This window comes from Delphinapterus leucas, chromosome 19 (genome assembly GCF_059928025.1).
Source record: "Delphinapterus leucas isolate spDelLeu-1000000601 "Yukka" chromosome 19, BTC_Dleu_Yukka2, whole genome shotgun sequence".
NCBI lineage: Eukaryota > Metazoa > Chordata > Mammalia > Artiodactyla > Monodontidae > Delphinapterus > Delphinapterus leucas.
Genome location: NC_143147.1, coordinates 53,376,449 through 53,402,888, shown reverse-complemented (window position 1 = coordinate 53,402,888; position 26,440 = coordinate 53,376,449). Strand labels below are relative to the sequence as shown.

Genomic DNA, 26,440 nt, shown 5'->3' with positions numbered 1-26,440 from the left:
CCCGCCAGCCTGCCGGCCAAACTGAAACTGGGGAGCTCGGGCCTCCTCTCTGCCTGCGAGCGCAGCTCGGTGGCCGGGCAGACACCAACCTCTGACATCTGGCTTGTATTTCATAGTTTACAGGGCGCTTTCAAAACTCCATTTAAACTTTGTAATAACCCCACAGAAGAGCAAGTAGTAGGGAATTGGAACCTTGCAAAACTTCTGTGAGGATGAGACAGCTAGCATGCAGAAGAACCAGTCCTTCTAGTCCCCGGGAGGCGGAAGGGACTCTTTCCCTGGCCCTGTAGGAGGCAGGGCCTGTGCTCAGGATTCGAGCCAGGCCTTTGTTGTGCCCTGGGCACACCCCACTCCCGGTCCCCCCACCTTCCCCCGCCCCACTGTGGAGGGCCCTCCAGCAGAGGGACTGAAGCTGGCCCCAGGCCATGTCCAGACAGCCCTGCCTCTGGCTGGCTTCCCCACCCACTCCCTGTGGCCAGCCCCATGTCCCCAGCTCCTGCCCTGCTTGCCAAGACCCTGACTCCGTGGCTTCCATTTCTGGGCTGCCATGGAGGGGTGGACCTAGAGGAGGCTGGCATTGTTGTGCAAGCAGTGAAGAGAGGCAGCTGGGAATAAGAGAATGAGGGCTCTACACCAGCCCCACCCAAATCTGACTCCAGCTGTGCCACTCAATCGTTGTGTGACTGGGCAGGTTTCCTGCCCTCTCTGTGCACCAGCTTCTTCAGCTGTGAAGCCGCTGATAACTCTTAACAGTGTTTTGTCCTAAAGATTAATTAATAGGGTTGGTTCTGACTGGTGGGAATATGAGCGGTGGTGGTTTTCATCTTCGTACTCTCCTTTTTAATCTTTCTATGGATACTTTCCTTAGATAGCGGGCCCTTTCTGCCTTGGCCGCTTCCGGGTCACTCAGGAGCTGACTCTGTCCCCACCGCTGCTCACCCTCTCCCTGTTCTTCTCCCCAGGCTGCTCCCGGCAGATCGGCTTCTCGTTTGTACGGCCCAAGCTCTGTGCCTTCTCTGGCCTCTATTACTGTGACATCTGCCATCAAGACGATGCCTCAGTGATCCCGGCCAGGATCATCCACAACTGGGACCTCACCAAGCGCCCGGTAAGTCTGGAGCCCAGCCTGCCGTGGCTGCACAGGGCTGCCGAGTGACAGAGGAGGGGTCGCTCCTCTTTGTGGCTGCTGTTCGTATGTTTGGGGGAGTTTGGCTCTAGGGAAGCCCAGGTCACTAGTTCAGGCCCCATGATGTGGGGGAGTTGACCAAGAAAGTAACTGGGTGCTGGTCTCCAGCCCCTGGACACAGCTCTGTCAGTGCCTACCTTGGTCCTCAGGTGGGAATCTGAGGATGGTTTGCTGCAGCTCCCCATGGATACAGATAAAACTGTTTAAAGCACCAACAACTAGATACATAGATGGAAACGATAGATAGGATAGATTAGATATAGATGGTTGGGTGGATGGGTTAGGTGGGTAGATGCGTGCATGGATGGATGGGTAGATCGGTGGGTAATGTGGATGAGTGGATGGAAGGATGAGTGGGTGGATGGATGGATGGGTGGATGGGTGGGTAGGTGGATGAGTATGGATTGGGTGGGTGGGTGGGTGGGTGGGTGGATGGATGGATGGATGCGTGGGTAGGTGGATGAGTATGGATTGGGTGGGTGGGTGGGTGGGTGGATGGATGGGCTAGCCAGCTGGCTGCACTTTCCCTGGGAGCATTTTTCCGTGCATTTTTGTTTTTTACATATACATCTACTTTTTTTTTTTCACCATTCAAAATCATCTTTATTTGGTTGTTTAGCCTTTCTTCCCCACCCCCAAGATTACAAGCTCCTGCATCTACTTTTGGTAAAGTTTGGGATCATGCCGGACTCATACTGCTTTATAAGGTGCTTTGTTTAGTTAGTATTACATCTTGGGTACTTTTTTATGTTCACCAAATGCTTCTGCATAAGATGTATTCTCTGATCTTTCAGATTTTCCTCTTCAGCTGAGCTTACCCACTTACATAGCTGTGTTACCATGAGCAGACTATTTAACTTCACTTTCCTCGTCTGTAAAGGGGGATTAATAACAGCGTCTGTCCCCAGGCTGTGTGAGGACCAAAAGAGACAGTACCCACCAGTCACTTAGCTGGTGGCTTACATTAGTGCCCTGAGGCCTCACCTTCTGCCCCTAATTTGCTTGAGGGTCTGCCTCAAGGGGCGCAAACTTGGCTTTCTTCCAAAGGCACAGATTTCTGCTAAGACAAGACACAGAAACACCGGGAAGAGTTTGGTTGCTTCTCTCAAGACCCAGGCCTGCCGGCCGTGCTGTCTCATTATGTGGAGGTGTCTTCACATGTCCCCATCAGAGTCCAGGGAACATGGTTCTCAGAGCCCGTACCACCCTGACCTCCACCCCGCTGGGGGTGAGAACCTTCCAAAGACATTAGCTTCACTTTGGCTTTTTTATTGGTTACCTCATCCCCACCCCTGCCCTCAATGTTAAGTATTTAACTAACTACATGGAGAAAACTAAACCTCAAGATCACCACAGATGCGAAGAACCCTCTGCCCATAAAACACCCTCCCTGCTTATAACACCCAGATGCCTCTGTTGAGCCACCTTCTTTTCACTGCTGTAATTTTGGTGCCACTTCCTTTTTCCAACTGGAGAATTCTAACACTTCCCTTGGCATGCCTGAGGTCAGGAAATATCCAGCTCTCTCAAAGATCCCGGGCCTGGGAAGGACATGAAAATTCACACTAGAAAGTGGCTGATCGGCGGGTTAAGGGCCCTTTGTCCACTGTTACCACTCTGGCTGACCCACTTGTGCAAGGTCCGGCTGGGACTACTTGGCAGGATGTCAGCCCAGGCCTGGGGCTTCTCTCTTTGTCTGTCTCCTCCACACCCACGGGGGAGGAACAGTCCCTGGGGAGCTCGAAGCCCATGCCTGTCGGCAGCACTTGGCAGTTTTCAGCGCACATTCCTGCGTGGTATTTCATCTGAGCCTCGCCAGAAGCCTGGGGCTGAGTCGTGGGAAGGGCTGGGTTTGACCCGAGTCACGGACTCACCAGGCTTTTGCCAGTGGGCTGCCTATTGGCTGGGGGCTGGTTCCTCAGGGCTCTGGGAAATGGGAAAAGATGGAGTTGTCAGCTGTTGCGGGAGGCGAGAGATGCTGGTGAAGCTGGTGGAGCAGCCCCCAGCCTAACGGTCTCCTGAGGGCCCTATTACATCCCCCTGAGCCAGGGGACAGACACCGGGACCACACAGGCACTCACAGAGTCTGATGGCAGCTCCCCTTTACAGAGGATATGCTTACATGGATTTTCTTTTCATCTAAGCTCAAAATTATCCCATGAGGTAGGTGCTTTTATTTTCCCCATTTTACAGATGAGGAAACTGAGTCACAGAGAGGTTAAGTAAGTTTCATAAGGTCATACAGCTGGGAAGGGGCGAACCAGGAGCCAAAGCCCGACTTCTAAGCACTGCCGGGTGGTTGACGGTGGAGAACATCTCAGCTCCTCCATCCTTATCACGGCAAGGAGGAGACTGCAGGGGAGAGGGGCTCCTCTTTAGCACGTGAGGCAGCCAAGTGTGCAGAGACAACACCTCGGTTTAGACCCGGGCTCTGCTTTCTTCTGGTGGCTTGGGTAAGCCACTTTAGCTTCTCTGAGTCTCAGTTTCCTCATGTGTAAAATGGGGATGATGACACCTTCCCTTTTGGGCTGTTGTGAGGATGTGGTCGAGGTCCTTAGCCCAGCGTCTGGCAAATAGTAGGTGCTCAGTAGTTGGCTTTGGCATCAGGATCAGGGCTGAGGGTAGAACCTTCAAAGTCCTATCACGTGGGAGAGGCCCAGATTGATCACTCAAATCCACATGGAGACTTGGGGGGGCCCTGGTTGGTGCTGCTGGCAGGGGTGGAGGGAGCTCAGGAAACCTCTAGTTAAGCTGTGTCTGATCCGTAGCTTACTGTGGTTGGAGCCTGACTCACACCCGTCACCTGGTTCCTGAGTCGGCCCGGGGTAGTGCCTGTTTCCTTTCGGCAGGAAGGTGGGGGCAGGGACGACAGGAAATAGTGGGAAGGATCTGTGAGGCCCAGGAGGAGAGGCGTGTTGACCGGAGCAGCCCCTCCTCCGTCCCAGCACTGTCAGGAGGGGCAGCAGCTGGTGTCAAGGGGGAAGAGTGGGTTTGGAAGTCAGATAAACTGGGTTCACATCATGACTTGTGCGAGCTGTGGACCTTGGCCAAGTCACTTCCTCTCTCTCAACCTCAGTTTCCTCATCCGTAAAATGAAGATGGTACCACTTCCCTCGGCAGGTGGTGGGAGGCGTGAGCGAGTGAGTAGGTAACACAGTGCCTGGCCCTCAGGTGCTCACCAGATGGCCCTCCTGTCTCACCCTCGCTGCCTGGTGGTGTCCCCAGGTCTGCAGGCAGGCCCTGAAGTTCCTGACGCGGATCCGGGCCCAGCCCCTCATCAACCTGCAGCTGGTGAACGTGTCTCTGTACGAGCACGTGGAGCGGATGCACCTCATCGGTAGGAGCCGGGAACAGCTGAAGCTCCTGGGGGATTACCTGGGCCTGTGCCGAAGCGGAGCCCTGAAGGAGTTGAGCAAGAGGTGAGCACCCTGGGCGTGCATGGGCACGCACACGCGTGCGCACGCACACACACACAAATACACGCACACACACAAATACGCACACACACACACAAATATACGCACACACACAAATACACGCGCACACACATGCACACACACAAATGCACATACGCACGTACACACGCACACGCGCACACACACATACACATGCGCACACACAAATACGCGCACATACGCACGCACACGCACACACACACAAATACGCACGCACGCACACACACACACACAAATACACATACACACGGGGTCAGTGCAAAAGCAGCTTCTTGGGAGAAGCGCCAGGGCTGGGTGGGGAACGCCTTCCCTTTGCATTTAGGAGTGGCTTTTATTTGTGCTTATATTTGTTCTTTCATTCGTTTGACAAATATTTACTGAGAACGTGCTCAGGGTCCATCACTGGGCTTGGGGCATGGGCCCCAGTGCTGAGCAAGGTGGACCTGGGTCCTGCACGGCAGGTGAGTAAGGCAGCAGCTGCCACCAAGGGTGAGGGCTGGAGGAGAGAGTCGGACGCCCTGGGAGTCCTATTAGAGGGGCGGGGGATCTAACCCAGACTGGAGGAGGGCGGAGTGGGGAAGGCTCCCTGGAGGAACTGACATCCAAGGTGAGACCTGCCAAACGAGTGGGAAAGTGAGGAGACGCAGGAAAGACCGTTCCGGATAGAAGGAGTGGTGCGTTCAGGCTGTGAATGAAGGCCCCGTGCGTGGAAGGCAGAACTTCCGGGGGTGAGGAGGGAAGTAGGGATGTGGTGAGAGGAGGCTGGAGAGGTGAGAAAGGGCTGTGTCGCCCTGGCTCCTCTGGTTCCCGCCAGCCATTCACCCCATGCGGCTTGGCTTTGCTGCTGTGGCAGCATCCGTCCCCAAATCCTCGCAAGAGGACAGGGTTGTGTGGGACCCTTAGGATGCCCTTCAAGAAGCTTCTTGGTACCCAGGGCCTGAAGGGGACCTTCAGTGCTCAGTCGGGGCTGAGGGGTGACACCTTCTGTGGGGCCCTAGGAGGGCAGAGCTCAGGCGGATGAGCTGCTGCCGGCTGCCCAGTTGGGCTTCGCTGCTGGGTTTCTGAGGTCTTGGAGCGGCTCACAAGTCCCTCCACTTTCCCCCTGCAGCCACCCCTCCCGACAGCGTTGGCCCAGAGACCGCCTGTCTGACGGGCTTCCTGCTCAGTCCTGGTGCCCGTCAGGGCGGCGCAGGGAGAGACTGCTGCGGGGAGCCCCTCTCCTAGGCAGAGAGCAGAGGCTGGCCCCTCCCAGGCTCCCAGAGCAGCCGGCTGAGCCCTGGTCTCCTCCACAGGGCCCAGAAGAACAGAAAGCCCTTTGGGGGCCACTGTGAGGGACCTAAAAGGCTGCTTCTGGGGAGGCTCTTTCTGTCTCCATAATCAGCTGAGTGCCTGGGTCCCTACTCACTCCCATCCTTTCTGAGATTCCAGGACCCAGGGCTCCAGAGTCTGCCCTCCTACCCCTCTGTCCAGGGTGGTAAAAGCTCAGGTCAAGTGGCACCCTGTCACCCTCCCCAGTCCAGGGTTCTCTGCAGGCCTGAGAAGACCAGGTGCCTGTAGGGTGGGTCCTGGGTGCCGGCCTCATTCGCCCATCCCTGCCGTGCTGAGATTGTTTGGTCAGCAGCCTTACTGGCCTGTCCAGGCTGCCCTGCCTGGGCACTGGGGACAGTCCTGCCTCTTTCTCTGTGGCCCTGCTGTTCCCATCCTTGGGCGGCAGCGCCGCACACGGTGCTCAGGGCCAGGCCTGTGGAAGTCCCATTTCAGAAGCAGCGTGGGGCGGGGGAAAGAGTCCAGGCGCAGCCTCCGCCTGGCCCCAGATCCACTGTGTGACTCAGGGAAGTTGCTTCACTTCTCTGAGCTTCAGCTTTCTTGTCTGTAAAATGGGCCAGTGATCCCTGTGTTGACGTGGCTTACCAGAGTTGTGGTGAGGGCCACATGAGGGGATCAGTGTCTGGGGTGGGACAGGGACAGGTGGACAAATGGCCCTGGGTCAGGGCGGCGTGTGCCATGAAGAAGGAAGGAAGGGCCAGGGGAGCTCCCGGAGGAGGTGGCATCAGTTGAGGGTTTGTGAAGTTCATTTCTTTTGTTCTTTTAAAAAGAAAAAGTGCTTTTCTTTTTCTTCTTTACAAAGATAGTATTTCAAATAGTACGAAAGAGTCAGGCAGAAAGTTGGGATCCCCCTTCTCTAGTCTGGCCACCATCAGTTCTGTTAGATGCTCCAGACCCCACTTGGTCCTCACACGGGAGAATAGAGTTGCCACCACACAAATGGCATCACGTATGTAGTGAACTAGGGTTCAGCAAAAGAAGCAGAGAAGAAAGCAGAAGGGAGGGCCCGTTTTCCTGGCTAAGGGAACCCACGGCATGGAAGCGGGACAGGAGCACGGCTCGCCAGGGCCTTCGGGGGGCTCAGGGCAGCCAGGTGGTGGGTCAGGGGCCAGACCTCGAAGGTCCCCTGTGCCACAGCAAAGGCGTCTGGATTTTATGCTGCTGGCATTGGGGAGCTGTTGAGGGGTTTTGAGCAAGGGATGGTCACGTTCAGTCAGGAGTTTAGGAAAGACCAGTTTAGCAGCAGTGGAGCATGGGTGCTGGTGTAGGAATTGGCCCAGGAGGTGAGGAGGCCTGGACTGAGTCGGCCAGAGTGAAGGGTGAGAGGACGGGAAGGGCTGAGGAGAAACAGGCAGGTTTTGGATGTGGGATCCCCTTTCTCTCAGGGGGCTGTCCTGGCAAAGGGTCTCCTCCCTGACCTCATCTCCCCCAACAGTTGTACGGCCTCACTTGAGGGTATGACAGACCCAGGGTAGGTGGCTCGTAGGGAAGGCCCTGGGCCTGGCTGGCCCCCTGGGCTTCCACGACTGTGGGCAGAGGACTCACCATCCAAATCAGCCCCACCCTTCCTGCCGGCGCAGCCACAGCCGGTGCACCCCGCACCCCCTGCATTTTCCTGGTGATAAACGGCAGCGTCCTGTTCCCAGAAAGCTGGAAGTTTACTGGGGAGACGAGCATGTTGAGCTGAGTGGCCTCATCCTCACCCCGCGCAGCAGAGCCTGGCCTGCCTGCCTGCCTGGTGGGACTTGCCATCTCGGCCCCGGGTGGGGTCCCCCCCGGACCACAGCTGGGGCCACGGGGTGGGCAAAGCCAAGCACCCACTCCAGATGCCGCGGGGCCTGGCACCTTCCCGCCTCCAGATGTCCAGAGCATCCTGGGGCAGGTTCCCACGCTTCCTCAGACTGGGAGAATTCTCCCCCCAACCCCAGTACCAACACAGACACACAGCAAGGCTAGACAAGTTTTTGTACCAGGAGATTTCTGCAGGTGTTTCCTCTCCATCTCTCAGGATGTGACCCTTGGGATCTGTGCCATTGGTGAGGTGGAAACTAGAGCTGGGTTGGCAGCTGAGCTCTCGTCCTCTGCCTCCCCCACCCCCCGCCCTCCCCCATCTCTGAAATGGGATCTGCTGCACTCAGGACATGTCTCAGCTCCTCTCCCATAGCACTGAAACCAGATGCTTAAATGTCTGTCCCTCCACTAGACCAGGGGCTACAGGAAGGCAGAGGCCACGTCCTGTGCATTTCTGTCCCCAGCCCTGTCCCTGGTATGTAATAGTGGCAATAATGACAACAGTTAACACCTACAGGCATTCACTGGGTGGAAAGGATGCAGGCTCTGGAGCCAGACTCCTGCGTTTGTTCAGACTCCAGCTCCGCCACTTACTAGCTATGTGACCACAGGCAAGTTATTTAACCTCTCTGGGCCTCCATTTCCTCTTGCAAAATGGGGGTTATAATAGTGTCAACCTCACAGGAGTCTTGTGAAAATTAAGTGAGTTAATATATATAAAGCTTAGTCCCGTTCCCGGTACCAAGCGTTAGCTTTCCTCATCGTTATTAGTTTTTAAATAGATGTTTATTTTTTTATATCTTCAAATTAAGATTTTTGCGGCTTTCTTGAGTGTACTTGACGAAATTGTAAGACATTTAAAGCGTGTGTTGTGATGATTTGACATAGGATTACATGGTGAAAGGATTCCTCCCATCTGGTTAATTAGCATATCCATCATCGTCACACATTTTATATATTTTTATATATATACATGGGGGGTGTGTGTGTGTGTGTGTCTGAGACAGAGACAGAGACAGAGAACATTTGAGTTCTACTCTTAGCAAATTTCAATTATGCAGTGCAGTGTTATCAACTGTGGTTAACAATTATTCCTTGTTTACTATGTACGAGGCACTGTACTGGATGCTTTAAGTAAATTATTTCATCCTCAGAACAGCACTCTTTCTCAGGTGAGGAAACCTAAGGTTCAGAGAGGTTAAGTAACTTACCCAAGGTCCCAACAGCTTTTCACCTGGAAGCCCAGATCCCAAGCCCAGGCGACTGACTGCTCCGCCCAGGCGGGAGCTGTTCATGCCTGGTCAGCAGCGCTGAGGGAATGAAACCAAACCCAGGTTGGCCCGGGTTCCTTCTAAGGAATCTCTTGTGTTTTCTTTGAAGACTCAACCACAGGAATTATCTCTTGGAGTCTCCTCACAAGTACAGTGTCGCGGACCTCCAGCAGGTGAGAATGCCACCCCCCAGACCTCTCTAGAGGGACCTTATTCCTGGAGAAATCAGAAAGGGAGATGATGGGGTGCGGGGAGAGTGCCTGCAGTTTACTGAGGCAAGACAGCCGTCTTCAGCTCTTTGGTAGCTCGGAACGGGTGTCCCGCCATCCACGCTTCCTGGGCAGTGGCTGAGCCCCCAGCGCCCCCGGGACAAGCAGGCACTGCAGCAAAGCCCAGGATCACAGGGCTCGGCCCCTTCCCTGCGTCTGGACTCCTCCCCGGCAGGGAGGGCAGAGGGAGGGGTGAGGGTTTGGGACGTTCCTTTCCTCAAGGGAGGGTACAGTGGATTCCTCCGTGCGCAAGGGCTGCACGTGCTCGGCCTGATTCTGGGAGGTTTTCTTGCCCAAGTGGAAGGAAACTCCTCTTGGGGTAGGAGTTCTTCAGGCAGGGTGCCAGGAGCAGCAGCAGAACACGTCTTGCAGACGGCCTCAGGCTCAGCACAGCTGCTTAAAAGGCCTCGTGGCCCGCGCTTGCCCTCCACAGATCGCAGACGGGGTGTATGAAGGCTTCCTCAAGTCCCTGATCGAGTTTGCCTCCCAGCACGTCTACCACTGCGACCTGTGCACCCAGCGCGGCTTCATCTGCCAGATCTGCCACCACCATGACATCATCTTCCCCTTTGAGTTTGACACCACAGTCAGGTATGCGGACCCTCAGCCAGCCACCCCACCCCACCCCCATTCCCACCCGGCCCCCCGGAGTCCCCGGGCGGCAGGCCCTGTGCCCAGGGAGGGGGACAAGACAAGCCCTCACAGGACTCCCTGCCTCCACCGAGCCATCCATGTTTCTGGAGAAGAGGTGGCTGCTGCCTCTTTGAGTTGCAGTGGGAGGACCTCAGTTTCGTCCTCTATGAGCAGGTGGAGGAGGAACTGGATGAGTTTCTGGCCTGGAGTGTTGGCACAGGCCGGGCATAAAGTGGGCACCTGGTGGGTGGTACCTGCCACTGCCTCTGCCCCCGTAACAATTGTTCTTGTCCCCAGTTATTGCTCATTATCAGAAGCCTCTAAATGGAAAAATTCATCCACCAAACCTCCATTCCAATCCGTGTGGGAGTGGAAAACTGAACTGGTGGGCGCATTCATTCATTTTCAGTAGGTGTCCCCGGACCCGCATTTGACCTCTGAACAGACCTGGGGCTGAGTTTTTTAAACTGCAGAGCGTTTGAAACATAGGCAAGAAGTCGTTTTGTGAGTCTCAGCAGTATTTATAAAAGGGAAATAGAATAGAGAGTATCAGTGTGCATTGCGGGGCTTAGTAAGCGCTGTGGCAAGAACCTTTTGTCCTGGAACGGAGAGGCAGTGCCATGTGCCGTGGGTGGCAGGCCCCCGTCAGGAACACTGACCAGCCTCGAGCCCCGGGAGGCCCATCGGTCCCAGCAGTGCTTGCTGCTTTCTCCCAGGTGTGGCGAATGCAAGACCGTCTTCCACCAGAGCTGTCAGGCCGTGATGAAGAAGGGCTGCCCCCGCTGTGCCCGCCGGCTCAAGTACCAGCAACAGAGCACTCTCGCCTAACCCCATTTCCTGCCCCCACCCGGGACCCGGGGCTCAGCCATCCCAGCTGGGTTGGCCATCAGCCTGGGTCACACTTTCAAGGTGTCACAGATGTCTCCCTTGTCAGGAAGACTCAGATGTGACCAGAGCATGAGCCTATGAGAGGAAGCCTTGGGAGCTCTTGATGACACCTCCTGCCCCCCACCCATCTGGAGGCCAGGACACCAGCAAATGCCCCTGTCCGAGGATGTGGGAGGAGAGGGGGCTTTGCACTAATTGGCCTGGATCGCCTCACTGACGCACCATCTCCATTAGGGCTGTTCAAACACTGTGGAAATAAGACTTGGGAAGCATTTTCAATTCCACATTCCTGATTAAAAGGCCTAGTTTTTTTAAGGTGGGTTTTTTCCCTTCATATTTCAACAGAAAATATTTTTTTATTCTTGACCCTCCACAAGTCACCCAAGAAATCCAGCCACTCTCACCCTGAGCAAATGTGCAGGAAGCGCTCAGGCCAGGCCTGTAGGCGGGTGGCGGCTGGGTGGACAGGCCCCCTAGGACAGAGCCTGCCAGCTGGCGGGCGCCTTTCCTTCCCCCTTACCGAGCGCTCGCTGCCGACAGCTCCTGTACAACGTGCCAAACCCCCGGGGGGCAGGGCAGGCTCAGTCCTGAGGACCATGTGTTTCCTCTGCCTCTCCTCTCTGCTCCCCGCCCCCTCCTCACCCGAAAAGCCCCTCACGTCCTCCTTGTCAGAGCCCCTGGCTCTCCTATGGCCTGGGATCTTGGTCCCGCAGGAGGAGGGGAATGACGCGGAGCCAGCACTGTCAGCACTTTGAGCCTTCCCTGGTCCAGGGAGGGTCGTCATCTAGCCCACCCTCAGCCCCCACCCTCCTCACTCCTACCACCGACAAGCAGCCAGACGGGCGGGGGACTGCTGCAGACGCAGGAACGCATCCCCGCCTGACTGACCCCCGCCAGGACAACCCTCAGAACCCTCGTCCTTCCACGAAGAGCGTCAGCCCTGCTGCTGAGATGTGCAGGGACACGCGGGAGAAGCCACCCTCGTGGAAGGATGCTCAGCCTCAGTTTACAAAGCCATGAGAGTTCACAAAGCTTTGCTGGACTGGCCCAGGAGGGGCGCTGCCGAGAGACTGGAAAATTTCACTGGAGCACGACTGCCTTTTGAAGGGGTCTTGGGGTGGAGCCTGGAATTGTTTTCAAAGTGATATTTAGACCCTTGGGGTTGGGGGGTGAAATCTGGGCATGATTTCTCTGTTGCCTCCCCCCCCACCTCTCCTGGATCCTCAGCCCTGGGGTCTTCTGGCCATCCTATCTGCACTCAGCTTGGATTGGGGGCCTCAGGTGGAGATCCGCCTTCACTGTCAAGATGCGAACCTACTCCCGCCTCCCCCTTGGGCTGATCTGGTTGCTGAGTCACCTGCCCGGCCCTGTGGAGCTGGATGAATTGTGCAATAGAATCGAGGAGGTGGCAGGCGGGTGGGGGAGCGGGCTGTCACACAGCTGCTCTGTCCCCATCCCGGAAGATGGTGCACACCTGTGCCCAGCGCACCAAAGAAAGTGGATCCTTACCCCCATCCCCACCCCCCATAGCCAGCATTAATGCTCCACCACAGACACAGCCTGATCAGAGCCGTAATTGGTCCAGATCGCTGAGTGGGCCTGGGGTGGGCAGTGCCGCCTGAGCCAAGCCCTGTTTCCTCGGGCCTGTGAGTATATTCTGTATTCCGGAAGGTCCCTAGGAGGCAGCAGGAGTGAGGCCCTGGAGGAGCTCACTTCGGCCTGACGGGGCCTGGCACGCCCCGCAGCCCGCCCTCCCTGAGATCAGTAGCATTAGAGCTGACCCTCCCCCATACCAAAAAGCAGCTGATGCCTTCAGATGAGTTGACTTTTAACACCCTCACCGCCAATGGGAAGCTGATGTGAACCTCGGTAGCGCCCACACTATTTTTAAAATTTCATTTTATGCAATAAACTGTTTCTAGTGAGGGGCCCCGGCCCTGAGAAGTGCTTTGCAATGCACCGAAGGACCTGCTGTGTGAGTTTTGAATGATTTTGCAGTAAAGACCTGATCTTTCTAACCTGTGGTCTGGTTTCTGAATCTTTTTTTTTTAAATATGTAATTCGGTTATTTTATTTATTTGTTTGTTTATTTATTTAGGCCGTGCCACCTGGCATGCAGGATCTTAGTTCCCCAGCCCAGGGATCGAACCCAGGTCCCCTGCAGTGGAAGCGCAGAGTATTAACCACTGGACCGCCAGGGAAGTCCCTGGTTTCTGAATCTTAATGCTGCCACTGATTGGGGGAGACCACAGGCCCTCAGTTACCATCTGATAGCCGCCCCTGCTCTCGTCAGTCAAACCGTAGGCAACGGAGGGCAGGAGGAGGGTGGTTATTGGTAAACATTTGCAAGCAGGGGGCTTGTGTGCCAGGAGTGGGCATGGAGAAGAGGGGAAGTAATTCTTCAGTCTACCCCGGACCCTTGCCTCTCCCCGGAGTCAGCCCCCTCCCCCACCGTGGGATAGGATTTCAGGGCCTTTGGGGAGCTTTACTTACACTCATATAACTAATGAAGCTAATGCCTGAAATCCCACCGGGATGGCTTCTTTCCTGTTCCTTAAATGTCAAAGCACAGACTCCTGACACTGGAACATGTGAAACCATTTTCCACAGGGTTATCCAAGGCAAGAGAAGGGGCTCAGGAAGGAAAGGTTTGTGAGCAGGGCCCGATTCAGGGCTCATGGTTTTAGGGCTCAATGTGGCCTTTACTTGGCTGCCAACTTTCCTCTGAAGTTCCAGAAGAAGTCCCAGGGGTGGGGGTGGGGGGCGCCTGCAGTGGGAAGCCCGCCGCTGCCCACTGTAAAGACAGAAGGAAACAGACTAATTCCCAGGGAAATCAGGTTGCAGGAAAATGGGACTGAAAGAATCAGGTCTGCAGTTTCCTTTCCTTGAAGATGCCTCTCAGCCTTCGAGGGACCACTCGCTCTCCGCCCATTGCATGAGCCCCAGCTTCCGTCAAGGGCAGGCAGTGGTGGGCTCCGAGGAAACCTGAGGGACCTGGTGCGAGGGCTAGAGGAGGCGGGCCCAGAGGAGGGCCAGGGGCACATGACCTGTGTGCTACCTTTGGACTCAATCCTCCACCCTTGGCAAGGTGTTTCTGAGAACACTTGTGTCTCCCTTCCCCCTCCTGCCTAAAGGAGGATGGGGGGGTGGGGATTGGAGACCTCAATTCAACCCCAAAGAGGAGGACAGCTCACCTCATAATAAAATTAGTGGTAATAACTAATCTAATGTGTGTTCTTAGAACGTGATCATAACAATACATTTGCTTAGTGCATCTCATTTAATCTTCACGACAGTCCTATGAAGTAGGCGTTATAATCCCCGGTTTATAGGAAAGAAAACTGAGATGCAGAGATAAGGTGAGCATCTTGAGTTCAAGCCCCAGGAGCCTGCTCTGAGTTTATCCTACAGACAGATTGGAGGAGGCCCTCCTCCCCCACAAGGATCAAGGCAGGGCAGTGGGGGAAAGGGGTGGGGTAGAGCAGTGGAGGGAAATCTGGCCAGCAGTTGGTTAGAAGGCCTCCTCCCCTCTCATCCCACCATCCTGGTTCTGCTGTCTCCACCTCCGGGAGACCGCCAGGTGTGGCCCAGGATCCCGGGAGGTGCAGGGGAAGGGGTGGCGCCTCTGCTCCTCGGGCGCTGGCCCGTCCCAGAGGGGACAGGAAGCCAGGACACCGGGGATTGTCTCTCGGAGCCGCAACCCCAGTCCGGGAGGAAGTTCTGCCGGGTGCTCTCCGCCGGTGCCTCCCTCGCTATATTGTTGAACAGGAAACAGGGCAGCGTGGGAGCAGGGCGGTGGAGGAGAGAGCGCCGGACGCCGAGCCCCCGCGCGGCTGCCAGGACAAGTGGAGGCGAGGCCAGCGGTCGGACACCCCGAGGTGCCAGGGTAGGGCCGGACTGGGCGGGGGTGCTGATCTGGGGCGGGGAAGGGGACCGCAGGTGGCGGGTCCTCACCCGGGAGCATCGCGAGCCAGCCCCTTCGCACTGCGCTGGAGCCTGAGCTGCGCGGGCTCGGAAGGAGGGCCGCGCGGGACGGATCTTCCCCTCCCCCGGGAGGAGGTGGGAGGCGAAGGGCTGCCTTCCGTCCCGGGGCAGGAGGGGCGCAGGCCCAGGCCCCCAGCTTCGACCCAGGCGTTGGCGCCGCTGTGGCTCTTGTCTGTCTCCCGGGCAGTGGACGCAGTGCACCTCCTGGTGATCGCGCTCCAGGGATCCTCCCAGCTCCCCCATCCCTTCCGTTCTCTTCGCTCCCCCAGGGTCGGGGAAGGAGCCGAGGGTTGGCTCCCTCCCCACCCAGCCAGTGACCCTGCGTTCCGGGGAGCGTCCCTGCGGTGGGAACCCCGCTCCAAGTTTTGCCAGGCCCGGCCGAGTTGCGTTCGGAAAGAGCCTGGGGAGGACGTAGATGGGACGGGAGCGGGTAGTGCCTGCAATCCGCACAGTTCAGGATGCAAATGGCCTTGCTCGGATTGGGAACGCCCCGGCAAGACTGCAAGCCCGGGTCAAACAGTCCCTAAGCAGCGCGCCCGCGGGACGCAGAGGCTCGCGGACAACGAATCTCGCGCGTAGGGGTGGGGCGGGGCAGGGGTGGGACCCTACCCTCCCTTGGATCCGCTCGCGACCCTCCAGCGCCCCTTCGGTCGCAGCCCTCCCTGCCCCTGCCCCTCCCTCTGGCCTTCTCCTGCCCCGGGCCCCGCCCCCAAAGTCCCCACCGGCCCAGGCAGACTTCTTTAGGCTCCTCCTCGCCCCTCCCAGACACAGCCGCTTTGGGAACTGAAGGCAGCCCTCTCCTTCTTTGCTCTCCTTGCCAGCTCCTCCTTCCCGAGGTCTCTCCAGCCTAGCTCTTTGAAGCCCCGCCCAAGGAGATGGCAGGGGCCTAACCTGCATACAACCGCCGGCTCCGCCCAGCCAGCCCATGGGCTCCTTGAGGTCAGCCCTGCCGACGTGAGTGAGCGCGGGGGTCCAGGGGAAGGTGGTGAGAAGGGGTGTCCCCCCCCTAGGGTTTGGTGGCTTAGCTCCCGTCAGCTCAAGGACCCCGCCTCCAGGGCCCAGTGTGCTTAGTGACTCAGTTTACACCCCTTCCCCATCGGGGAAAGCTTGAGAAGGAGAAGGAGCGCTAGACCAGACCAGACCTTGTGCCTTGGATCGCTCAGCTTCAGCAAGAGGCCGAGCTCCAGCTGCTGGTCCCAGGTCACCTTTGTGGGTCAGTAGGTGTGGTCGATGTAAAGGCTTGGAGGGACCAGCCACACAGGCAGGCTTGCAACTGGGCTCTGACTCCCTCCCCCAACATACCAAGGGCCAGACTGAGCTGGCGTGGAGGGGGTCGTGTTGTGGTGATCACTCCAGGAGAGCTTTGGAGGTCCCTGGTTACACCGCACGGGTAGTCAATGTCCCAAAGTGCATTCCCTAGGGGCCATTCTCATGGGGCAAAGTAGAGATCACAGGGCAGGGGGGCAGGCCGCAAGGCCGAGCCTCTCTCGGGAGGTCGAGATGGGAGCCAGAGAGCAGGGGGCGGTGCCGGTCGGTCTGGGCTGGCCGGGCTCCGGGCTCACGTCTGTGGCAAAGCCGCCGGGGAAGGAAAGAGCAACCGAGAGAACCGGTTCCCCCGGCCTTGGCAGTCGCGGCCCCTTACGCCAAGGCCCTTGGACTAAGCGGGGCAGGGACACTCCCAGACTAGAGCAAAGCGGGGGCCGCTCCTGGAGCCCGCGCCCCAACCCTGTTCCCGCGGGCCTTGGGCGCACACGCCTGGGGAGCGGGGTGCCAAGGACGCGATTCCCTGAGGGCTGGAAGCGTCGGGGAGGGGTGGGACGGGGGTAATGGAATGGGCTATTCTTCCCACTTCACAGACGCGGAAACTGAGGCCCAGTCAACTTTTAGGCAAACGTGGTGTCGACTTTATCGCGGGCAATCACCCCCATCTCTTTGAGCCAAAGCTTCCCTGGCTGTAAAGCTGGACCAGTATTACCCACAATCTCCCCACCAAGGGATAGAATTTTACAATCAACCAAGAGAATGAAAGGGCTGTCTTAATTCCATCACTGAGTGTAAGAATGAGAACCTTAGAGATTATTTTATCCAAGTCCCCCGTTTTAGAGATAGGAAAACTGAGGCCTGAACGTACACAAACGATTGTAGCTTCGGTACTCGAACCCAAGTTTTCCGTCTCCCTAGTGCGGTGCGCTTCCCGGCTCGGCGGCCCTGACCTCCGCGCCCCTCCTCCTCGTTGCCCACAGGGACACGCCGCGGCCACGATGGCGGCGGACGTCGAGGGGGACGTGTACGTGCTGGTGGAACATCCCTTCGAGTACACGGGCAAGGACGGGCGCCGCGTTGCCATCCAGCCCAACGAGCGCTACCGCCTGCTGCGCCGCAGCACGGAGCACTGGTGGCACGTGCGCAGCGAGCCCGGCGGCCGCCCCTTCTACCTGCCGGCTCAGTACGTGCGCGAGCTGCCTGCCCTCGGCCACCCTGCCCCCGCCCCGCAGCCGCCCGCGCGCCTTCCGGGTCCCGCAGACCCCGAACCGCTCTCCTATGACTACCGCTTCGTGAGAGCGTCGGCGCCCGCCGGTCCCGACGGCGCGCCCGCCGAGCCCCGGGGCCGCGCGGGCTCCATGTGCGGCCTAGCTCGGCGCGGCGCAGCAACCCAGCGCCGAAGCCTGGCGCCCTGCCTGCCCGCCTGCCTGTACACGAGGCCCATGGCACCTGTGCGGCCCGCGCAGTCTTTGGACGACCTGGCCCGCACCGCCGCGCCCCCTGCCGGTCTCCTCGGGAGCGGGGGCAGCCTCAAGGCCTGCAGCGTGGCCGGCTCTTGGTTGTGCCCGCGGCCTCCGGCGGGCAGCAACTCCGAAAACGTCTATGAGGCCATCCAGGACGTGCGCGGCCAGCCGCTGGAGCAGCACCCGGAGCAGGTACGCCATGGGGAGCCGGGAGCGGGCAGACGGGCGGGAGTTACGCGCGCCGCGAGTGGCGGCGCTAGGAGACCCGCTCAGTCTTGCATCGGGCTCCACGGAGCAGCAGTGTCCGCCGGCTTTGGACCGCTCACGCCGAGCCTAACTTTACTCAACTACGAAACGAGAGGGGTACAGGCTTACTAACGATCTCTTAGCTGCAATTCCCAAACGTCAAAGCTCCCTGGAGCCCAAAGGGTTTTTGTAACTCAGCTGGTGGCAAACTTTGACTTGAACCATGTGCGGCCGTGGACGGCCTTAATTTATCCCATTTACTGTGAATATTCAAGTTTTGCTGCAGAAGTGCAAATAAACCCGATTACAGGCTGCTGCCCAAGCCTTGCAGGGAGAGTTATGTCACCTGTGGCAGGTGTGTGCGCCGGTTATCCTTCTAAAATCCGAACCATTCCGAAACGTATCCAGAATGAAATAGGGGATTGTGGACCTGCCGCCGCCGGCTCTATCTGCCTCGCCTTTCTCACATGAGCTTGGGCGTCGGAGGAGATAATGGATGTGAAAGTCAGGGGTCTGCTTCCTTTTTTGACTGGTTCCAACATTTTAGTTCCTTTTCTTTTTTTTTGTAATTTCGATGGTTTTGTTTCAGAAAGAAGTCCAGTTATCGCGAGGATGTTCTTTTTGCCTCAGAATTCGGTTATGTAAATTTGGGAAATTTAAAATTTTTATTTAAATATCATTTAAAATAAGAGCACCTTTTAAAAACTCTTACATCCTCAGAATACTTCGGCGGCCTGGACTTCTTCAAGTTTAGGGACTTTTCAGGGAGAGGTGGGGGCGTGGAGGGCACAGGCCCCCTCTGACATGTGCCACATCTGACAGCTGTGTAATTATGGGCAATCCACTTCCTCTCTCAGGGTCTCAGTTCGTGTTTAGATCAAGGGGGTAGGGGATGGATGACCCCTGAAGCTTGTGAGTCTCTGATTTCCTTCTTTGGACCCAATATGATTACAATAAATATTGATGCCTGCCACGTTCAGGGACTGAGTCTGGGAAGAAAGAGGCACCGTCCCCATCTGTGAGTTCCTGGGTCTTCCCTCCGCCCGGTCTCGTTATGGTGCAGTGTTCAGGATTTGAGGCAGAGACTCGAATTTGACTCTGCTGGGTCACCTGCCAGCTCCTGACAAGCCGCTTCATTCCCCCGGCCACGATGCCCTCTTGTGTACATGCAGAACAATACCAAAGGATTCGAGGCGTTGAGAGCCTTAAACGAGGTGAAGCGTGGAAGTGCTTGGCACGTAGTAGGCGGTCAGCCAAGACTGGCTGAGGTCCCACTGGGTGTCTTTTCCTCCGGGTGCACGCCACCTTTGCTAAGGTTTCTGCAAGGACCAACCCGCCCCCTGGTGGCCAGAGCGGAGAACAGCATGCGGTGGGTGGGGAAGGAGATCGGGACCCAGACCCGGAGCTGGGAGAGTTGCGGGGGCGGAGCAGGGATGGGGCGAGTCCTTCAGCCAAGCGCTTCTGCTAACCCACCAGACAGCTCCTCTGGAATACATGGCTGGATGCCAGCACCCCTTCCCCGGCACCCCTTCCCCGGCGCCCCTCCGTTTACTGAGCAGGCTCTTGGCGGCACACTCCGGGGCCTTTCCACATTCTCTGTCCTTGTGATGGTGGGAATGTCTGTCTGGCCCTTGGAGGTGCATTCCTCGATCCTTGAGGTGGGGGACTGGCCTTTCTCTCTGAACCCCAGCACCTGGCATAGGGCCTGGCCCAGAGCCTTGCCGAATGTGTTGAAGAGGGACGAGGAGAGCCAGCCCCCTTACCATGAGCCGGGGCTCTGCAGGTCTGCCCAAGGGGCTCCACCCATGAGCCCAGGACCAAGATGGGAGAAAGAGGGAGAGGAGACACCACCACCCCACCCCACTCCCCGCATCCTGGTACCTCCTGAGAAGAGAAATCACCCCAGGAGCCAGGGTCACTGCCCCTTCTTTCTCTAGCTGTGGCAGCTGCTGTGGTGTGTTAGGAGTATGTGGACACAGGTGATAATGGGGGCAGCGCTTGTACAGGGAGGAACTGGGGTGTCTCCCAGACACCTGGGTTTTGGCAGAGAGGCTCTGCCCAGTCCCACTTCTGGCCCTAATTCACTGTGTGACCTCAACAAGTCACTTAGCATCTCTGGTCCTGTTTCCTCCCCTGTGTAATGGGTATAATACCACACTCCCTGTGACTGTGCTTTATTCGAGTGTCAGCTGTGGGCTTCCCTTGACACCCCATCCCTGACAAACTCCAGGGGTGGGCAGGTGGTTCCCTCCTGGGAAGGAAATCCCACCCTGCTCTCAGTTGTTCAAGATAGCATTTAGAGAAGCAGTTTCCTGACAGGTGAGCCTGCCTGTTTTCTCCTTGGAGGATGCAGGAGAAGCAGGTCCTACCTTTCCCCTCCATTCACTTCATGTGAATTGACTGAACACCTGCCAAGCACCAGGTGAGCCTTTGGATCTAAAGGTGACTGAGGCACAGCTCCAGCTCTGAGGGGTTCACTGTCTGGGATGGGAGATTGGGAGGAGGGGACTTCAGTGCTTGACACAGGCCACCTGTAATGGAGCTACACTCGGGGTGCATGGGCAGAGGTGGAGGTGCGGGAAGATGCGGCACCTTTGGGGCCTTACAGCTCGGGGTCAGGAATGGGGGCTTGGGGTCGGGAGTGGATGGTGTCTTGCCGAGCCGGGGCTCATGGGCTCTCGCCAGGAATTTGGACTTTATCCTGCAGCTGTTGGAAGGCTTTCAGCAGAGAAGGGAAGGGGACTGAGGAAAAAACCCTGTGGCTGGGCCTTGGAGAATGACGAGGACCTTCATGGTCTCCCAGGCACGCAGTGATAATGGGAGATTTGGGAGGTAGGCTTGGCGGGACCTGGTGGCTGATGGGTCGGGGGGTGGGGGGGGGGGTGGGGGGTGGGAAATCAGGAGGAGCTCCAGTCTCCCAGTCTGCACTCTGGGGCAGACAGTGGTGCTGTTCACAGCTGGGATAACTGGGGAGGAAGGGGTGGAGGAAAGACGCGGTGCCCACTTTGGCCCTGCCTGGTCCAGTAGGCAGTCGGATAGCTGGGGCTGCCGTCCAGGAGGAGACCTTCAGCCTGTGATGGAGGAGCCATGGGTGTGGAGAGAATGTGGGGAATGTTGGGGATAGGAGCACCTGAACAGCCTTGGGGCTATTGCATTTGGGTGACTGACAGAGGGAGGAGGGAGGATCATAAGGGGAAAGAACAGTCAGGGAACAAAGAGGAAAAGCAGGAGAGTGCTGACCCAGAAGCTGAGGGGAAGTGTCCAGAGAAAAGGGAAGTTAGATGAAGGCCGTCGAACATTTATCGGTAGTGGCCACCAGAAGGTCAGCGGTCACCTTATCAGAAGCTGGTCAAGGGGTCAAGGGGTTGCTGAAGGCAGAGAGCAAAGGGCCAGAGAAATGAAGGTGAGGACACAGATAGCATGTGGAAAACTCTCAAAAGCTTAGCGGGGAGGGCGACCCGTGCGGTCAGATGCAGGTGCAGATCTAGGGTGGAGACTCCCCTGAATCTCAGTGAAGGGGCAGGAAGAGGGGGAGGCTGAGGATGGTGAGGAGGTCGTTGAAGGGATGAGATCCCGGGAGAAAGGAGTGAGGGAGGGACCCAGAGCAGAGGGGAAGGGACCTACTTCCTCTGAGGAGGAGCAAGGATGTGTGCACGGAGGTGACATGGGGTCATTGGCAGGGTAGGAACAGTGTCCACTTGATGGGCCATTGGACAGGGGGAGATGGTGGCGAGGAGGGCAGGACAATTGGCAGAGGCAGGGACTGTCCCCGCCACAAGAGAGGAGCCTGTACCACGTGGGGCATTTCATAGCCTCGTCATTAACCACTCACTTGGTTGGGGAAGCACACAGTGAGCATCTAGCGTGTGCTGGCCACCGGGACACAAAGCATGGTAAGACATGACGGTCCCTGTCCCAAAGGGGCTAACGGTCCTGTGGGCTCTCAAACACTCATCCTCCCAGCAGCCCAGGAGGCAGGCATGGGTACTCCCCCACGTTTGTCCCGAGTGCAAACAGAGGTTCAAAGAGCTTTAGTGACTGGCCAAAGGTCACATGGCCAGGAGGTGGCTGCTTCCAGATCAGTTGCAGGCCTCCAGACCCCAAACCCCACCCTTACCAGGCTCAGTCTCAGCCAGGTGGCTTTCAGGCTTGGCCACTCTGTTCTCAGCAAGGACAGTACAAGCCCAAGGCAAACAAGGGTTCACTTTTGGGTATTTTTTGGTGGCACCGCGCGGCTCGCGGGATCTTAGTTCCCTGACCAGGGATTGAACCCGGGCCCCGGCAGTGGAAGTGCCGAGTCCTAACCCCTGGACCGCCAGGGGATTCCCAAGTGTTCACTTTTCTGTGTGCTCCGTATGTGCCCAGCCGTGGGCATGGGGGCACGGAGGAGGCAGGGATTCCAAACGCTCCCCTTGAGAATGAGATGCCCCAGAAGGGGGCAGAAGCACACCCTTCTGAGGCGGGCGGGAGGTGAGCCGGAGGACTGTATCCCCGCCAGCCATGCACACCCGCTGGGAGGCGCCCTGAGGGCCCAGGGAAGCCCGGTGAGGAAGGGGCCTCGGAGACTCCTCCACGGTGGCTGCTGCGGGGTCACCCCTGGGCGACGGGCCGTCCTGACTCTGGGATTTCAGGATGTGGTCACCATCGCTGCCCCAAGATAACTCAGAGGTGGGAAGGCCCAGGCCGGCCACCTGGACTGGAGCCCGCCCCTGCTGCCGGGGCATTGGCCCCAGGGAGGAAGGCGTTACAGCCCTGGCCTCTGCTGCTGCTTATGCAAACAGCCCAGGAGGCACCGCACCTGAGCGGGTTCTGGACTGGAAGGAACCCCAGGGCCCTCGTTGCTCCCTCCTCCTCTGCCAGGAATCGTGAGTGACCTTTCGCCTCCCAAGGAGTTGGGACCCTGGGGGGAGGAGGGACGTGCCACAGCGGTTTTCCCACGCTCTCCCCGACTCCCCTCCCGGCCTTTCCCTGTACCCTAGAACCCACCCGGTGACCCCTACTGCCAGGTGCCCCACTCTCCTCTCTGGATCCCAGCCCTGGCATGCACTCCCTGGGACAGACTCCAGGGGCAGCCCCAGGCAGCTGTGATGGAGATAAGGGAACTGGTCTTGGACTGACCCACCTGGATCCCCCTTTGGGACCAGCCAGGGGGCCTTCTAAAACGGGGGGCTGGTAAGAACAGGGAGCCGAGGCCAAGCGAAGGACCTAATGAGTCCCCTTGTCCATACGCCCTCCTTCCAACACCTCAGCCCACCCCCACCCAGTAAGGGCAGCTGCCCTGGGGTGGCCCAGCTGCTTTCTTGACACCTGGCCTGAACTTACCCTCCCCATGACTCACCTGCAGCCCCAGGCTGGCCCGGGAGCCCCACTGCCCAGCCTATGACCTGGTTTGTGAAAGAGCAGGTTCTTGGGGAGCTCCCTCCCATCCTCACCCCACATTCCTGCCCACTGAGAGCCCCCCCTGCCCACTGCCCCCAAGGCAGAAAGGAGCAACCTCCCACCCTGCAGACTGTTGTCACTGGGTGATTCCCCCGCTCCCCCAGCCTGGGCCTCATTTCATCCGGTTCCCTTCAGCCCCCAGGCCTCCTGAGACAACCCCGCGGCAAGCCCACCTGCCTCCCCACTTCCTTCCTGGGCTCCGGCAGCTGGCCTCACTCTGTATCTATTTTCTCTGCCCTTCCTGGAGCTGTCGGTCCAACAGTGGGAGGGGTCGGGCAGTTGGTACTGAATGCCAGCCCCGATGGCCAGTCAGTGCCAGGTCCTGGGCGTGGGAGAGCCCATGATCATGACCGGAGGTAGCTGATGACCAGAACACGGTCAAGGTTCCACGGTAGAGTGTTGGGGAGATTTGGAGCTGGATCTAAGTGGATCAGCGAGGGGATAGTTGATGTTGGCTGGTGTTGAGGGAAAGGGGGCTCCCAGCGCTGGGTCCCGCGAAGGGGTGCTTGCTAAAATTCGGAGACTGTTTCCAAATTGAGGAAGGATTGTGGTGTTGAGGGGATTTCCAGAGCTACTGCCTAGGCAAGGTGAGGCCTGCAGGACCCTTTGTCCAGCCCAGGCTCTGGGCTCCATGGTGCCGCCCTGCATCCTCTCCTTGCCCTGCCTGCAGGTCCACCGTGAGCATGAAGGTGAGTGGGCCAGGACTCCATGTCTAGGCTTCATGTCTGTCCTGGAGGCTGGGCCCACTTGGGCCCGAGAGAGGAAGCCCAGAAGAGGCCTGCCTCCAGACCCTGCCAGCCATCTTCACTCCTCATTATACACTGGAGTGCTCCTCGCCTTGTCTGAACTTGTAAATTACTGTTTCCCTATAAACATAGTTTAACCCCATTGCAAATATTTGGATAAAGGGGCGGAGGGGGAACTTCAATCTAATGATTTAGGGTTTGGGTCTCTCTCCATGCGTTCTGCTTTCCTAGGCTTACATGTTGGGGAGTTTTACAGGTATCCCAGCGTGCTGACAATTATGCTGTACTTCTTCACTTCCACGTTCCTTGATTCAGTAAATGGCAGGTGATGTTACCAGGCTCTGGGAGACAATGAAAAATCAGAGGTGGTCCCTGCGCTCAGGTAGCTTACTGTCCAGGGGGAGAGATTGACAAGTAAATGACAGTTACAGTATTTTGTGGCGAATGCCACTGCACGGTGCTGTGGGGGGCACGTCCGAGAAGCCCCCCTCCCGGGATCTCTCAGGCGAAAGGGAAATCTACAATCCTCCTGTCCAGGGAGGGGATGTCAGAGGTGAATCCTAACGGTTTCTACAGTTCAGCCTCCTGCAAAACCTGGACCTGGTGCTTTTGCAGTGACAGATTTTTTTTTTCTTCTTCTCATCAATGGTAATTAGTCTTTTCAAGTTTTCCACTGGTTCTCTAGTTAATTTTGGCCTTTTCATATTTTACCAGGGAAGTATTCCTTTTTAAGTTTTCAAAGATTTTCATAGACCTACAAAAACTGTATATATTTTCTGTTTAAGGGATGTAAGGGTCCATATGTATCAAATCAAGTTTATTGATTATATTATTCAGATACATTTCCTTTGTATGCTTCTCTTTTTGTCTTTTGTTCTGATTCTGATAGAGGTTTATTAAATCTCCCACTCAAATTCTCTCTGTAAATTTATTCTTGTACTTTTTAAAAAAAATTTATTTATTTTTGGCTGTGTTGGGTCTTTGTTGTTGCGCGTGGGCTTTCTCTAGTTGCGGTGGGCGGCGGCTACTCTTCGCTGCGGTGCGCAGGTTTCTCATTGTGGTGGCTTCTCTTGTTGCGGAGCACGGGCTCTAGGCTCGCGGGCTCAGTAGTTGTGGCGCACGGGCTGAGTTGCTCCGTGGCACGTGGGATCTTCCCGGACCAGGGCTCGAACCCGTGTCCCCTGCATTGGCAGGCGGATTCCTAACCACTTCACCACCAGGGAAGCCCTCTTCTTGTACTTTTAATAGTTGTTGCTTTTTCTGTTTAACTATAATGCTATTGGGAGCATACAGCTTTTGACCGTCCTGTCATCACAAATCGTGCCTTTGGATCATTCTGCCATGTCCCTTTTTATCCTGCTTAGTGCTTAAACCTGAAATTCCACCTTTCTGTTATTAATATGGCCATGCTTCCTTTTTATTTCATTTTATTTTATTTTTTGCACTTGCTGGTCTCTCAGTATCCTTTTATTTTCAACCATTATCATTTTTTTTAAAGTGTATTTCCTGTACATATCATATCACTGTTTTTTTAAAACCCAAGCTGTCTCTTAATGGGATAATTCAATCTGTTCACATTTCATTTAACAATTGATACACTGTCCTTGATTTTATTACTAATGGTTTATTTTATTTTATTTTGTTATTTATTTATTTATTTGGCTGCGCCAGGTCTTAGTTGCGGCACGCGGGGATCTTCGTTGCCGCGTGGTGTCTTTAGTTGTTGCGGCATGCAGGATCTAGTTCCCTGACCGGGGATCAAACCCGGACCCCCTGCATTGGCAGCGTGGAGTCTTAACCACTGGACCATCAGGGAAGTCCCACTAATGGTTTATTTTACATTTATTGGTTTACCTTGTGGTTTTCTTTTCCCCTTCAGTCAGGTTGCTCTTGATTCCCTTTTTCTCTCCCTGTTAATCTGTTGTCCTGCTGCACTTTGCTCGTCATTAGTGGCTCCTGCTTTTCCCTGGGGTTCCTAATCCAGTGTGTGTGATGAGGACTCTTTTTCTCAGCAACCCATCTGGAGCTCTCAGAGCACCGTCAGTATGTAGACTTGGGTCTTTTCCCAGCTTAGGGAAATCTTTTTGTTACATGATTATTGTTTCTTTTACTTTTTCTTTCCTTTGCATGTTAGCTCTCCTGGCTGGATCCCACCAGTTTCTTATCTTTTCCCTCTTTACTTCCATCTCTATGTGCTTTTGCTCTGAGGTTTGAGGTATTTTTCTGCTTGGTCTCCCAGGCCACACATTTGAATCTCAAGAGTGACTCTCTTCTCCTTCAATTAGTAGTACAACAATATATTTTAAGTTCTAAAATAGTCCTTTTTTTCCTTCTTTTGTGCCTCACTTGAATCTCCTTAAGAGTTTTTATTTTTTGTTCATGTTGTAATTATATTTTCCAGCCCTCTATCTTTCGAATAGCCTCAAGGTGTTTTTTGTTTTTGTTTTCTTAAACCAGGTAGTATACTTACATGGCTTAAA

The 26,440-nt window shown here is 56.4% G+C and overlaps 2 protein-coding genes across 25 annotated transcripts in view; both read left to right on the top strand.

Moving 5' to 3' along the window:
• Window positions 1-12,837, top strand: part of PLEKHM1 (pleckstrin homology and RUN domain containing M1) — a 50,775-nt gene extending 37,938 nt beyond the window's left edge. For 10 of the 16 annotated variants that reach the window (XM_089901349.1, XM_089901347.1, XM_089901336.1 and 7 more), the window contains 5 exons: window positions 963-1,108; window positions 4,358-4,605; window positions 9,139-9,202; window positions 9,732-9,889; window positions 10,229-10,641. In XM_089901349.1, the coding sequence (XP_089757475.1) occupies window positions 963-1,108; window positions 4,358-4,605; window positions 9,139-9,202; window positions 9,732-9,889; window positions 10,229-10,343 (731 nt within the window). In that variant the 3' untranslated portion in view covers window positions 10,344-10,641. The other 6 variants (XM_089901344.1, XM_022565081.3, XM_089901338.1 and 3 more) reach the window with 5 other exon arrangements.
• A 1,683-nt stretch (window positions 12,838-14,520) lies between these two features.
• The window catches only part of ARHGAP27 (Rho GTPase activating protein 27), a 34,044-nt gene continuing 22,124 nt past the window's right edge, over window positions 14,521-26,440 (top strand). For 4 of the 9 annotated variants that reach the window (XR_016389014.1, XR_016389013.1, XR_002643377.3 and 1 more), the window contains exons 1-2: window positions 15,649-15,757; window positions 17,047-17,721. Coding sequence is in view for 6 of the 9 variants with exons in the window: in XM_089901351.1 (XP_089757477.1) it covers window positions 17,065-17,721 (657 nt within the window). In the remaining 3 variants the exon portion in view is untranslated. Of the gene's footprint in view, window positions 14,706-15,624; window positions 15,758-16,984; window positions 17,722-26,440 lie in introns of those variants that run through there. The other 5 variants (XM_022565126.3, XM_022565125.3, XM_022565128.3 and 2 more) reach the window with 5 other exon arrangements.